The 12,211-nt window shown below is 38.1% G+C and overlaps 1 protein-coding gene across 1 annotated transcript; it reads right to left on the reverse strand.

Annotated features, from left to right (window-relative positions):
• Positions 1-636: 636 nt before the first annotated feature.
• LOC106906595 (serine/threonine-protein phosphatase PP1-beta catalytic subunit) lies at positions 637-12,144 on the reverse strand. Its single transcript, XM_014971924.2, has 8 exons — positions 12,058-12,144; positions 7,405-7,536; positions 3,554-3,784; positions 3,363-3,467; positions 3,200-3,271; positions 2,934-3,085; positions 2,351-2,485; positions 637-2,251 (listed from the first exon to the last, which is right to left on the reverse strand). Exons 1-8 carry the CDS (start codon positions 12,107-12,109, stop codon positions 2,147-2,149), a joined length of 984 nt encoding a protein of 327 aa, XP_014827410.1. The 5' UTR covers positions 12,110-12,144; the 3' UTR covers positions 637-2,146.
• Between the last annotated feature and the right edge of the window lie 67 nt (positions 12,145-12,211).

Below are 12,211 nucleotides of genomic sequence, written 5' to 3' on the forward strand. Positions count from 1 at the left end.
TTCTCAGAACAGAAGCGGCTTTGCACATTAAAGGAGAAATGCCTTCATCATGACTTCTGTAAACAATGCCAAGACTGCCTCCAAGGGTCAAATTTCCATTACAATTTATGTTGTTTTTTTAATTCCAACTCAATTAGATTGTGGTAATCCAGATGAGACTTTGTCCCCATTTCTTCTGCAGCCCTTTACCAGTTTTATTCAAGTTGGATGCAGACTCATCGGATTGGGGTTCAAAGCTCCTTTCATGGGTGTTCACTTAACTGCCTGAATGACAAACTTTTTACTGATAGCCACCCACACTAAGGTCAGTTATTATTCTCCTTGCTGGAACACACAGTCAGCACAAACACCAATGTGCATAGAGATCCTATCAGATGCCAGCAACTGGGTACAGACTTTACATTCAGGCAGATGATGAAGCAATGAAGGAAGAATGAATTAACCTCTAGAGGCATCAGTTGGGTCTACATGAACTCTCAAAGATTCCAACATAGCTTGCTAAATATTTAGAAAAAAAGTAAAAAATATTTTTTTTATGTAAACAATTACTCTAAAATCAAAATAAAGTTGGGAGTGATGAATTCCATTAGATATTGAAGAACATGTTCAAGAAGATTAATAAAAATGACAACTGACTTTTCCTTTCATCCATTTTATTGAATGTATTCACTTTGAAATAACCTTTTACAAACTGCAAAACAGCTTTTGGTAACACCAAGGAAATAAGTTAAGCAAACTGAAAGTAATCCATAATGAAAATAAAAAAAAATAGAACAAAAAAACATACCAAACTAATAGAATGAAAAAAGAAGCAACTTTTTTTTTCTGTTTGAAGTTACAAAAGCATCTTGTGAACAGTAGAAACTAAAGATGGACACCAACCTGCTAGCTGGACAGTGTGGCTGTATTAGTGCGGAACGGTAAGCAAAACTAGCAATGTCATGAAAAACCCTCTCCCATCTACTTGGATGCTTACCGTTATACATGAGGCGTACACCGTTTGTGCACCGCAGTGCCATATTTATACACCAGGTGGCAACACAATCACACAGCAAAGCTAAAACTACCCACCCACACCGAGCTCTGCTAATTTTCACACCTTGTACCTCGACTGAATGGGTGAGGAGAAGAAAGCTAGTGTTAAGCAAACTTAGAAGAAGCAGTTCCAATATTATGAATGGTTTTCTGAAGCTTCTTTTTTTAAATGTTTGATTCATCACCTTGAAAACAATGTGTGCCAACCCCAATGACATTCATAACTCAATCTGTCATCAAATCAAGAAATCTCGAGAAAAAATTAAGATTATAGAAGGGAGGGGAGAAAAAAAATGAGAAAAACTGTCAATACAAGCCAAGAGCAAGAAAGCAGCATGTTTTTTGTGTAGGAGTCGAAGGTACAGGGAGACGAGACAGAATGGACAAACGGACGCTGAGAATACATTTTGTTTGCGTAGATGATGTCCAAGATCAGAAGGGCCAAATTTGTTCATTCAAACTGGTCTGTTCTACAAATATGAAGGTGCTCTTTATTAATGGTTAAAAAAAAGTTCATGTGCACAAGAACCACTAAGAGTACTACACATGCTGTGATAAGTTGAAAAGACTTTTGTTTTGGTCCTGCAGTGGAACCGCAGTCCCAGTTAAAACACACAAGAGGATTTTTTTTTTGTTGTTTTACCGTTTTTAAGGTCAACGTAAAATAATGTTAAACCTTCATTTTAGTTTTATGAAGACAAAAAAAAAAAAAAAAAAAATTTGCAACTTGGTCACATTGTTCTTTGACATACAAAGAAAGCATTCGCTAACAGAGAACCTCAGAAAACCTCAAGTAGCATTAGAATTAAAACCACCATTAAGGTTAACTTTTTTTTTTAATATTTTCAAAAACAAAACCAAACAAAATCCAAACTTAAAGGCAAAACAACCCAACTGATGAGTCACAGCAAATTTATATACATGTACACATTAAGAAAAGAGCTGTCAGTGGTGTTGACGAGAGGCTGGCTGAGTGGAGGAGGAGTGGAGGATTTGGACAATCAGACAACCCCCGTATCTTCTCTCTTCTAGGGGCGTTGTGGGGTCGCCATGAAGGCAGATCTGGAATGGACAAAATGACAAGGAGTGGGGACAAGCCACAGTTGGGTGTTCACCTCTTTTTGGGAGCTTGGGTGGTGCGGGGTGGGGTCACAGGCCGACCAGAATTTACGCCGCCGTACTGGTACTTGGCCTTCTTCTCTGAGGGCTTCAGGATCTTAAGAAAACAGAGTTGATATTTGAGTGATTATTTCTGTAATAACGTATCAGTTTGGAAAAAACAAAAACATCACATCTCCAATTTCAGTTTGACTACCTGGAAGGAGCACATGAGCGACTCATCCACACTCATCATGCCGCCTGCGTTATCAAACTCCCCGCAGTAGTTTGGAGCAGAGAAAAGTGTGACCAGTTGGCGTTTGGCAAAGAACTCGTATCCATCCTCCACAACCTGTTTTAAGACACGTGGTGTTATTCCAACGCCCACAACGATCAATAACAAACAGATCTTCAGCTACTCTCACAAACTAACTGCTGTCAGGGTAGAGCTTACTAAACCACCTCAGAAATATTCCAATCATCAACTCCACGCATCGCACTATATGCATCGTATCTTGCAAAAGTATTTGTGTCCTTCGAATGTTTTCACATTTTGTCATGACTTAAAGAGAGCACTGTAGCAATTCAATCAAGCAAAACAGATTAACCATTACTGGGTGCTTGAATGCATAGTACTTGGGGAACAAGAGGTGAAATGGAGGTAGAAACCAGGGAACACATATCTACTACCATTAATACAGCTTGCACAAGATTTTCTTATCAGCACTGGCAATTGAAATGAGTCTCAAGTGAAACGATGATGCTTACATGCAGGTCGTTCAGATTCCATCTCTAATTACCTGGTGGGCTCTGCAGATGAGGTCCAGGTCATGGCGGTTTAGGAACTTACTGACCACATCAGCCCCAAAGGTGAAGGAGACTCCACGATCATTCTCTCCCCAGCCCTGCACGTCCTTATCCGGATCCGACCACAGCAAGTCGCACAGAAGGCCTGATACGAGCACGTCAGGGTGGAAAGATAGAAAGAGTTGCAAAGTATGGACACCAAGATGGAATGTGAATAAAATTCGATCAAGCATGAAGGGTACTCCGATAGAAACAGCACCTGTATCTGGGACGTCCGTCGGCCTCATGATCCTGCGAATCTGCTCCATTGACTGCAAATCAGGTGAAAGCCCTGACATGGAAAATAAACATCAGCTTTTGATTGGCTGTACTGAATACATATAAAACAAAAATTCAACTGCATATCTGCAGTAGACACTCACCTCCGTGGCAGCAGAAGATCTTCTCATCAATTATAGCAGCAATGGGGAGGCAGTTGAAGCAGTCTGTGAAGGTCTTCCACAACTTAATGTTGAACCTGCGCTTGCCTGCAAATGCACAAACACACATCTTAGGAACTAAATATTTTTACGCTTTTCAAAGATATTTGTAGACCCCGTATGAATTCGCTCACATTCGTCATAGAAGCCATAGATACGATTGATGGAAGCGCACTCATGATTTCCTCGGAGCAGGAAAAAGTTCTCTGGATATTTGATCTTGTAGGCCAGCAACAGACAGATGGTTTCCAGGGACTGCTTCCCTCTGTCCACATAATCACCCAGGAAGAGATAGTTTGCTTCTGGAGGAAAGCCACCATACTCAAACAGCCTCAGGAGATCAGTGTACTGCCCATGGATGTCACCTAAATAGAGGGTGAGATGCAAAGTGTACAGCTGGGATTTTATTACTGGAATATTGTTCATTGAAGCTTAACCAAGAATACAAAAGCTTATAGTTTGGTAAAACACAACAAGAGGACCTTCAGAGATTTTGAAACAAAGTATCAAAGAAACAGTAGTTATTAAAATTTAATTCATGGACTCACATGCACTTGTTTCTCTTTATATATATATACACACACACAAAACTGGATGTACATAGTGCTGAGAAAAATATATATTTTTTGTTTTGGATTTTATAAACACACATTTGTTTCAGAGCAAACAGATTATATCATAACCTGAGTAGATAAAAAGCAGATTTCAGAAGATGTTTAGAAAAAAGCAACTCTCTCCCATCCAGGCCCTATGTGGGAAAAGTAACCAAAATCATTGACATGCATCAGGGTAAGAAGGGTTAAAAAGGCATTTCTAAGATGTTCGTATTCCGGTAAACCCCAGTGAGAGCAAATATTTTCCACAAACAACTGGGATGACTTGCTGCAATTTATGAAACCATCAACTCTGGTCTCTACAAAAAACCTTATGATTTTATGACTTTAAGCAAATTAAATTATGCCATAGAACAAACACCACCAAGTCTACTGCTAAATAGTAAAACAAAAAAAACAAAAAACAAAAAAAAAAAAAAAAAAAAGAGTGCGAGTTGTCAAAGCGAAGACATCAATCCAATTCAGATTTGCATCTTAAACAGGCTGTTCATGCTTAAAAACTACCCAGAGTGGCTTAATTTGTATAATTCTGCCAAGAAAAGTCATTTGAAATTCTAAATCAGTGGGTTATTGGAAACATGTTGATGCAAAGGACGGCATGAGCTGTTATGCTTCCGGGGCAATCACTTGTTCTGCATTAGACCTGGTTGATCTGGATAGTCTTATTGACTTAATAAATCAATTAATCATTTAAAAAACAGCTTTTTGTTTTTAATTAGATTAATTTGTTTCCTGATCTGAAAAACATGAAAGTGTGTCAGAAAAAAAAAAAAGAGATACTTTCTCTTTGGTATAATGACAATGACCACTAGATCGACACAGAAGGCTGTGGGAAAGGGGGCACAGTGGAGACAAACATCCATCACAATTAAAGCCATTTGCAAAAAAGGAAGCACACATAATCCACCTCGCAATTAGACAAACCCCAACTTTAATTTTAACTGCTCTCTCGGGGTTTAAGACCAACAACGGCTTCCATCCTTGACCTTCATGATCCCAGATGAGCTGTAGATGCTCCCAGCAAAGCACCAAGTCTCTGCAGGGGAGAATCATCGCTCGGCCAAGACCTGCTTCCTTTTATATCCTCTTGCGCCAACTTAAGGGTTGCTCTAATTTTGGCTAAGTGGTGCAGGCACAGATGACTGAAGAGGTCTAAACCACAGAAGAACAACAATTACTGGCTTCATTGTGACACAGAAGGACACTGAATTTACGTGCCACAGTCCTTTGGTAGGAGTGTTTCATTACAAGATAACACTAAATGCAAATTAAAATCTAAGAGAAGCAACTAAAACAGAAACATGTATTTTATTTGATCTCATGAAACTGGTAGGGATACAATTTTTTGTGCATTTCAAAGGGCACATTGGTGTTTTACACAACCAAACCCAAACCACAGCTGGCAACAGAAGATATATGGCTATATAATGTTACTCTGCCTACTAGAATTTAAATGCAACCTAACCCTCTTTTGTTGCCGTCTTAAATGTCTCATTTCTATCTAAGAAGCACAACCCTAGCGAAAATACCTGAAGAACAAATAATTCTGAAAAACAAATTAAAAATAGAGACTAAACACAGAGAATATCTTCCAAAACTGAAATACATAGCTTGGTTACATAAGAAAATTCTGAAATGCTTCAAATAAATAAATTGCTGCTCTAGGCTGTGCCGACCAGGCTTTGTGGACTGCACTCTGCACACAGGGAGTCCGCCTTTCAGTGCACCCATCACTTCAATGTCAAAACGTGTTTTCTAAATTCAGTTAATGGCATCTAGAGTTCAAGGATTTATGAAAAATATCCATATATCTTAAACTTTTCACATTTTATCATTTTACAATCACAAACCTTAATGCATTTTATTTATTTAAATTACAGACCAACATACGAGGAATGCATAATGCAAAACCTGCAGTGGCTTTACAACAACAACAAAGCATAAACAGGATCTCCGGGGTGCACTTAGACTAGGAGCCTTCCTACAAACGCCTCAGAGTCGTTTTGGATTTCAAGAAGAGGCATCTGCAAACTAATTCCGCACGGAAAGTGAATGTTTGATTAAAGTGAAATATAAGTTGCATGGAGACCACTCCTGCTGTTTTGTAATCTGTTTAACACTTAGGAGGCTTCGTAAAGCAAATCAATTTCAGGACAAAGTTCCAAGAAATACTGCATTGTGAATAAAAGCAAAACATTTAGCAACTTCATTTGTCAGTGGCTTTTAATGCTAGAAGAACTGAGCAATCTAAACACTACTTAAAGTAAACCCATACAGCACAAAGAAAAAAAAAGAAAATGTTTGCATACGAGGCAATTATTTATTTTTTTAGTTATTCATATTACATTTATTTTGTCCCTTTAATAAAATGTTGGAGCCTGGAGAGTATAGCTACCCAGAGAAATTTGACTGCCAACAAGAATGCTCCTCTCTCAGTAATGTGAAAGGAGCAAACATCTTCATCCATTTTTATGGTTCTTCAAGTACAACCACAAAAAAATATCATCTTAAACTTTGTAAAGTGTTGGGATTCTGTGGTGGCGCAGGGGTTAAGAACAACCCACATATGGAGGCCTTAGTCCTCGACGCAGCTGTTGCAGGTTCGATTTCCGGCCTGGTGACCTTTGCTGCATGTCTTCCCCCTTCTCTCATTACCCACTTTCCTGTCAATTCACTATGAAATAAAAGCCACAAGAGTCAATAAAGCCTTAAAAAAAAAAAAAACATTTGAATTTAAACACTTATTCTGATTTCTCTTTAACAGCTGTAAAACAATGATAATAAAAAAACAACATTTAATGCATTTTTCTTTTTCCGGCCTTACCCCCTGAACGGTCATTAATTATTTACATAAGGAGCACAGACGACATACCACACGTGAGAGAGTGAACACAGACAAACAGGACCTCATATTAAACAAGGACCAAACGTTAACATTTTAAATTGTCTTCAGTGCTTTAAATTAACGATTAGAGTTACTCAACATTATTTCCTAGAGAAAGTAGACCCTGATATTTGAGATTTACAAGATGCTGCCAACATTTCTAAATCCAGCATTTTCTAAAGCAGACTGAAGGTAAAAACTATGATGTAATCCATGAGCCTTCTTGTTATCTGCTACGCCGGGTCCTCCCAAAGGGAGTTCCCAACTGACGTTTTGTTACAGGCGACTCTTTTTTGTACCCAAATAGGTTGGGTATAAAGCAACCAAAACTGAAAAATTAACAGAACCTGCCGAAGTCTAATCCTGCGCTGTACCAGACACTGAAACAGAAAATACTGTTTATTTTGTTTAGAGGGCCTTTCAGATTTTCAGATCTGGCCAATGCCACTCAACAGTTGTAATCTTAAAAACAACAGAAATCACTCACCACAAATCTTCAAAGGTGCCTCGAGCTCCAGCAGGATTGGCTGACTGAGGAAGATCTCCCTGGACTTGATGCAAAGGCCACGGACCTCTGCCTCGGTCATCTGGACTATCTTTCCCGGACGACATCCCCGCACTGCGGAAGCAAAACAAAACGGTCAGTGAGACCGACAACTTCTATCATGCGTCTGCTCTCAGGAAGCAGCAGGGGCAGCATCAGAAACATGGAAAGGAGGCTGCAGTGGAAGCACAAGTTACCTAAGGAGAAAACACAGTTCGGGCCGAATAACAAAAAGCTGTTTTGTAAGCAGATGAACAGTGGGTGTAATGACTCTGCAGCTCATAAGTGATCACAGCCATACTTTAGGAACCTGGTGCTGAGGCTGTGAGAGGACCAAACATCTTCAGCCACAGTGTGGGCGGCGTTGGCGCTGTAGCTCCACTGAGAGCTCAAGCCTGCTTTATGGCACTGTGACCTGTCTTAGAACGCCGAGAAGAAAAGAGAGAGTCGCAAAACGCTGGCTGGAGTCGGCCACTGAATCAGGTGGCGATGAAAAGTAGGATTATTTAAATAATAAAATAAAAGAAATGTGGCGACTATGGTGGAGGAACATTTTACCATTTCGCTGATCTTATTTGTACTTAATTCCGGCATATTTTTCTTATCAGAAAGCCATACCAAGCCATTACTTATATTTCTCAGTCCTAAATTAAATTTTTATAATCCAACCTGTGCCGAATCCATAAGCAGGTAATTGCGTAACAACTAAGAATTTGTGTGTTCCCTTACAGTAAGACGCCCACTTAAAAGTCTAAGAAAGGCAAGCAAGCCTTAGTAACATTCTTTATTATTTGTGTTTTTGTAACGGTCTATGAAATAGAAAAACAAGTTCAAGAGAAAAAGAGAGTAAACTACGTATGTGCAGACGGGCTTAGAAAAAACATTTCTGTTCAATTTAATCTACACCCACATAATCATCCCATTTAAACTAAAGCACTGGAATTTCCTCATTGCCGCATTATGCTTAGTCATGTAATTGAATGTGTCACAAGGGTTAGACATTAAATTAAACATTAAAAAAAAAACATACACAGATAATGAATGTGATAACCCAAAACATTTCAAAGCTTTAGTATTACTGGTGCTAAACATTAGCTCTCTTTTTTTGTGTGCGTGTGTAATTAGCCATCTACTTTGCACCCAAATCCAGCGCGCAACATGAAGCAGAATTAGGGCTCATTACCAGACCTCATCAGTACAGAGTAAGCTAAGCTCGGGTGCTTAGCCTGCTCGGCTTTAACACTGAAGCTTTCACTGTTTGCAGTGGCACTCTGCAGACTGGCACTTTTAGAAGAGATTAGGTTTATAAGATCACCCAGTGGCAAAAGCCGAACAGAAGTGTTGACAAGGATTTGGGACTCTCACAAACCACAGCAGTTTGTGTGCAGCGCTTAGTAAATCAGTGTTTATAGGTAAAGTGACATTGCTTTCAATTAATTTTAATAGCAATTAGCGATGAAGCAATCAATAGGACAGTTTTCACTTTTTCTACTCAGATTGTGATGACAATTTTGAGTTTCTATCTGTTCACTTAATGCATCAATGCTAAAAACTCCCACGCTGTTTGGTTTGCGAAGGCATCGATGTTGCTTCTCTGGGATTTTAGTGAAAATCTCAAAGGTTAAGAACATTTGATGCATTTGTCTTGAAACCCTTCATTTTCTTTGGATTTTAAGTTATTAGTTCCATCAAAACATATATATCATTTTTTTTATTCCTTTAATGAATTACTTTTGTTGGTTACTTCTTGAATTAGAAGAAAGCTTAAACAAATTAGATTGCATAGCTGAACTAGTCAAAAAAAGAAAATCAGAAATCACAATACCTTACTTGCTACTAATAAAATATTTTATTAGACTAAAGAAAAGAAAAATAATCTCAAAGTCGATGACAGCTACTCAATGAGTTGGAAACAGCTAAAGTGCCTGGTAATATTAGCTGAAAGTCAAATAGAAAACAGAGACATTTTTTAAAGGCAAAAGGATGAAAGCAAGGGTTTAAATACACTTAAAATATAATTAATAAACAATGTAAAAGGAGGAAACAATATCTTGGGGACAACTTAAAACCAAGCTAGCATGAACACAAGGTCAACAAAGTATTTTTAATATATCACATCCTAAAATAGGAATCTATAATTGTGGGAGCCCTAAATATGCCATGTCCATCCAACAGTGTCACAGACGCAGAAGGAAAGTATGCCAAGGACGGATGAGTTTGCCTTAGTGGTCAAGTAGTGTTCCATGGAGCTGGTACATTCAAAAGGGGATGTGAGCCCAGTCTGACAGCAATTTTAAGAATAGGCCAAAAAAAACCATCCAACTCTGAAATGTCTCACAATTTGTGTTCTGGTGTTCTTATGAATTTTTACAAATATATGGACAAGTAAAGGCAGTGTGAGAGCATGAAAGCATGAATCACTGCAGCTTGATCACAAAACCCACCTACAAACCAAGTGTGAAACAAAAAACAGACCAGCTGTTAAGTTACGCACACAAAGAAACCCTGGAAAAAAAATAAGAGACATTAGTTTTTGTGTTTTAGATTTTATTTGATCTGCACTCTCGCTCAGAGGTCAGTTTTGTTTTGTTCTTTACCTTCAGCTTTATGAATTAACCTCTATATTGAAAGAGTAAAATTTGTTACTCGTCTTAAAAATTACCTTGGTAAAAATGCATACAAGAGCAGTCCTCTCCTCCAGCAACTGCCTAATGACAAATGCTACAAATGTAAACATTCAGCTGGATGTTTGGGCCTTCAGAACGGCCTGGTCTGTTTAACTTCTTACCAGCTAGTTGGATTTCTCTGGACTAACGCCATGGTACCAGAGAGCTTACTTGTACTTGGCAAGACCGCTTGGATGACAATACATTAGAAGTAACAGTTTTGTTCCCCTCTGTAGAGTCAGAATGACAAACCTTTCATTTTGAACTTTAAATGGCATATTTAGTTTGTGTCGTAATTTATAAATGTGATATATAAGACATTATGAATATGTTTCGTGAGAGAGTGATACACTCACTACTATGACTACTAACAATAAAAATAATGTAAATATTTATATCGAACCTAAACCGTTGTATGTTCATACTGTTATACATTTGGTACCAAAAATGCTATTTTTTTTTTTTACTTTCCAGGCTGTAAAATATCAACGTATTTATCAAATCTCAGTTGTTAGACCTGATCTAGTCAAAGGAAAATAAAAAGTTAGAACTTTTTTGTAGGCACAGCCCAGTTACCGTTTTCATATTCCTATAATATAAACTCTAAAGAAAGTGCTCCAACAACTAGTTTTCTCCATCCCTTCTCCTTTCAATGATATGTCATTCAACTACTAATAAATATTTATTCTGTATATCCATTATCTATACTTGTTTATTCTTGAAGGGTCACTAGTGGTCACTGAGTGAGAGTTGGACAGGTTGACATACCATCACAGGGTGCATTAAAATTTAGGTCATTAAAATCTACATCAGGAGTAGGCATTAAGGACAGTGAAAGTTCATCCAACTGGCTGAATACATCATTGGCAAGTAGAGCGTGAATGCATGCCAGTCATTGAGTGGGACCGGAGCATGTTACCGTATTAAGTTAAAGTAGTTTTAACACCACACATGGAGAGCTACCAGCAGTTAGTGAAAAACAAGTATAATATTCAGCTTTTTCTATATTTTGGTAGTTAAATGCATTCTTTTGCTGCAGGACCTTTTATCATTTGTTTTAAAACAAACATAATTAGGTATTATAGATATCTACTGTGATACCAGCATATTTTTGATCAAGATGCTAATATATTGAGTTCTGACCCACGCTCAATACATACAAGTAAAAATACATCGATACACAATTTATTGTTTAAAAGCAAGTGCATATTCGCTCGTTTTCTCCTCAAAATACTTCTTGCATAGAATTAGGGTGTATAATATATATATATATATATATATATATATATATATATATATATATATATATATATATATATGTTCCCAGCATAAATTAGGTCAGAAACCGTTGTATCAGAGTTAGCATAAATATATGAATGCAAAATGCAAGTGCAGCTGAAAACTCCCCCCCCAGGAAAGCTAACAATCAATGCTGTTGTTTTTTTCTCTATTATAATGTGCTGCCTTCCACCTGTTAGTAACAGGGCCGTGTCAAACAATTTGCCCGAGGCAAAGCAGAAACGTCCCTGCCCCTCCTCATGAACATTAACGGTTAAGAAAATAAATTGGCTTAAAAACCTAATAAAACCTCAAGTTACAAAATACATTTACATGCTTGGGGGAAAAAACAAGACTTATGTATGTCAGATATCTAAAGCCTCACATAAAACTGCGCCAATGGAGACATGTAGGCGTTCACCGCTGACTGTTTATAAACACGACCAGGCAGCTAACGGTAACGCTAGTCGCAGCTAGCCGGGGGATACAACGGTACCAATGGCTGACATTAGCAATAGCTGCTAACAGTTGCCTGCGCTACGTGAAGAAAAAAAACGGGACCGTTACTAACGTGCTGAAGATTTTTGAGCCGAGTCAGAGAGTCCGAACCTTTACTCCTGTATAACAATACAAATTTAAGAGATTAATTTACCCTCCAGAAGCCGAGAGATGAGACTATCCACGTTCAATTCACCCTCCGCCATCTTCACACTGATGTTGAAAAGTGTCAGTTGCTTGGTATCTGTAGCGGACACTGGAGGGCGCTAATGAGGGGAAACATGTACTTGACATAAATAAGTAAAATA

The sequence above is a fragment of the Poecilia mexicana genome, unplaced genomic scaffold (genome assembly GCF_051168715.1).
Source record: "Poecilia mexicana isolate PSO_F unplaced genomic scaffold, ASM5116871v1 scaffold_22, whole genome shotgun sequence".
In the NCBI taxonomy this organism is placed as follows: Eukaryota; Metazoa; Chordata; class Actinopteri; order Cyprinodontiformes; family Poeciliidae; genus Poecilia; species Poecilia mexicana.

Bases quoted from the DNA above. Each gene is read 5' to 3' on its own strand.
- LOC106906595 (XM_014971924.2), bottom strand. From the start codon at position 12,109: ATGGCGGAGGGTGAATTGAACGTGGATAGTCTCATCTCTCGGCTTCTG. The intron at 3,785-7,404 runs GTGAGTGATTTC...CCCTCTATTTAG, and splicing joins GGCACCTTTGAAGATTTGTG to GTGACATCCATGGGCAGTAC. The intron at 3,272-3,362 runs GTGAGTGTCTAC...TTTCCATGTCAG, and splicing joins GATCTTCTGCTGCCACGGAG to GGCTTTCACCTGATTTGCAG.